General features: G+C 24.1%; 2 protein-coding genes across 5 annotated transcripts in view; one reads left to right on the forward strand and one right to left on the reverse strand.

Annotated features, from left to right (window-relative positions):
- LOC102678867 (importin-7) overlaps positions 1-480 on the reverse strand; it is a 6400-nt gene extending 5920 nt beyond the window's left edge. For all 4 annotated transcript variants that reach the window (XR_004151519.1, XR_422718.2, XM_031513977.1 and 1 more), the window contains exon 1: positions 254-480. Coding sequence is in view for 2 of the 4 variants with exons in the window: in XM_031513977.1 (XP_031369837.1) it covers positions 254-337 (84 nt within the window). In the remaining 2 variants the exon portion in view is untranslated. The remainder of the gene's footprint in view (positions 1-253) is intronic.
- A 101-nt stretch (positions 481-581) lies between these two features.
- On the forward strand, positions 582-2437 carry LOC102678734 (F-box only protein 28). The gene is made up of 3 exons (XM_006623112.2): positions 582-850; positions 939-1187; positions 1250-2437. The coding sequence occupies exons 1-3, from the start codon at positions 764-766 to the stop codon at positions 2009-2011; spliced, it is 1098 nt and encodes a 365-aa protein (XP_006623175.1). The 5' UTR covers positions 582-763; the 3' UTR covers positions 2012-2437.
- The last annotated feature ends 422 nt before the right edge of the window (positions 2438-2859 follow it).

The following is a 2859-nucleotide window of genomic DNA, read 5'->3' on the forward strand; positions in this document are numbered from 1 at the left end:
TACGTGTATATACATATATATTACGTGTATATATATATATATATATATACACGTAATATATATGTATATGTATATGATAAGTATATATATATATACATATCTATACTTATTTATTTATGTAGATATAAATAGATGAATAATAATAAAAAAATATAGAAAAGATGAATAATAATGAAGGAAAATGATATCGATGAAGCACATGTTTCTGTTGGAGTATCGGTCATTTAAGCACGTTTTCAATCAGTTGACCGACCTGATTTAGCTGCTCTTCAGCTTGCTTTTGTTGCTCTGGGTCGATCGTGGCTCGTAATAATTCTGTTACTTTTCGTACATCCATCTTGTATTTGGTTTCCTGGTAAACGATGGTATCCAAATTTTTAACTCTTTGTCACGAATTCGACCCGGCGCATTCACCTCACTACTCCCTCGTCACGTGACACAACAATATGGCAGCCAAAACTGATGTGAGTTACATCCGGCCATTAAATGCATAAAAATTAGAGAGGAAACTAGCAAGTTTATTATATCATAGGAATATAGATAGTAAACTACATTGTAAACAGATACATATGCAATAGCTATATTTGTTTATAGGTCATCGGTCGGTCAAAACATTATAATCGTAATTATATGCACTCTAGTTGCAACTGCACCATTTTTATTCTATTGTATTAACTAGAAAAGAAATATAATTTAGTATTATTTTAAAAATTTTATTCAAGTGAAAGTATTAAGAATTTAATTATAAAATAAAAACAGTGATATGTTGCAACTAATAAATCTTCCAGATATTGTTTTAGAGACAATTTTGTCTAACCTTACATACGATGAAATTTCTCGATATAGAATTGTAAGATTATTTTTTTTTTTTATATTTATTAATTAATTGTTTAAAATCATATACATTAACATTTAGAAAAAAAATTGTATCTTAACAGGTTTGTAAACAATTTGATCGAATATGTAAAAAATTATTAAACCGAGGTTTTAATTTAATGGAAAAATATCACGCACAATGTTTGCGTGCAGTAAAAAGTCAATTACCACGAAGGGAATCAGAAAGAAGAAGTCATCCTTTAGCACGTCATTGTGATATATTAACAGCAATTGAAACAAGAATATCCATGTTATCTATGACTTTTATAAAATATGTGGATCTTAATTTATGCTGTTTTATTCCTGGAAAGGTAAAATATCAATAGTTTTATAATTATTTTGATGTTTAAATTAATATATATTTATATATCAGGTAATTGATGAAATTTTTCGAGTCCTTCGTTTGATTCGAGATTCTAAAACTCCACCTAGAGCTCATGAAATACTTCAAGAATTAAGAGATATTAGTAGCATGGCTATGGAACATTTTGATGAAAAAATTTTACCAGATTTGAGACATAGTATTTGTACTTCAGTTGTTAGTAATGTAGGTCCTTATGAATTGCCAAGTGGAAGTTTAATGATTTCTCATCATACTACAAATTCAAACAATGCAACACTGCCACATAATTTTAGTTCAGAAAAATTGAATCAAACTTTTAAAAAAATTTATTGTCGTACTAAAATGAATAAATTATCTGTTCTATCTATGAAAGGTCAAATTAGTAGAATGAAACTTCGAATAAAAAGACAAAGTTTTCAAATGAGATTGCAAACTTTAAAATTGCAAGAACAAGCAAAAAAAATACATGATCAAGATACACAATTAGCAGAAATGAGAAAACATCTTGAAGAATGGGAACAAAAAATGGTTGATTTAACAGCTGAACTAAGTCGTGCTAGAGAAGAAACTCAGAAACCTGATTCTATAGAAACTTGTAAAAGAAAACATATAGATATGATTAATCAAAGAGAAACTGATTCATTACAAACAAAAGAACTACAAGCAAAAAAACGTAAATTAATAGTAGAAAGAATATCATCCAATGATGCAAAAGATGTCAAATTTAAAAAATTTATGACTGATCTTCTTGCAGGTAATACTATAGAAGCATATCCCTCAACTTCACATTAACTTACTATATGTACATATTGGGGTTGTATATCAAAGCAAAATTATTCTATGTGTATTTTGCATTTTTTGTGTTACAACTGAATAAATTTAAATGTTTAAGCTTTTTATATATTAAAATCAAATTTTATATGAAGTTGCTTTTATAATATAATTTGAAATTATTTGAAAATATAGTAACAAAATAAATATTTTATTTTATATTGTGTTTAATAAATAAATAAAAGTTATATCTTTTTAATTAAAACAAAAACTGAGTTATGAATTCAAACACATGAAAGGCAAAATATATTGTTTTTTTTCATTTTAGTGCAAGATTTTATTGAAAAATACATGGATAAATGTAAAGAAGTGTATATTAAATTATTGTATAAATTTAAAAAGCAATCAATAAATATATTAAAAGATATAATTGTATACAGCAATATATGAATTATATATTATTTTATATATATCATTAAGAAATATAACATATAAAGTATATTATTATAAACTAAAATGTTAGATCTCATTTAATATTTAATTTGCTCTTATATTATATTTATAATAATTTTCCTATTTTCAGAAATGATGTTATTTAATATTGGTAAAAAATTATATAAGATTTTATGTAAAATTAATGACAATAAATTATTAACAAAAATTAATAACATACATAATTATACTTGCCTGTTTTAACAATAAATTTTTTTATAAAATATAGATTTTAGTATAATGTTCACTTTTATATGATTTCATATCTCATCTTATTTCATCATCTCTTTCTTTCTCTCTCTTTCTCAAAATTTTTAAATGAAATACATTAAATTTTTTTTTAAAAAAATATAGAAATTATAATATATATATATATA

The sequence above is a fragment of the Apis dorsata genome, unplaced genomic scaffold (genome assembly GCF_000469605.1).
Source record: "Apis dorsata unplaced genomic scaffold, Apis dorsata 1.3 scaffold_815, whole genome shotgun sequence".
In the NCBI taxonomy this organism is placed as follows: Eukaryota; Metazoa; Arthropoda; class Insecta; order Hymenoptera; family Apidae; genus Apis; species Apis dorsata.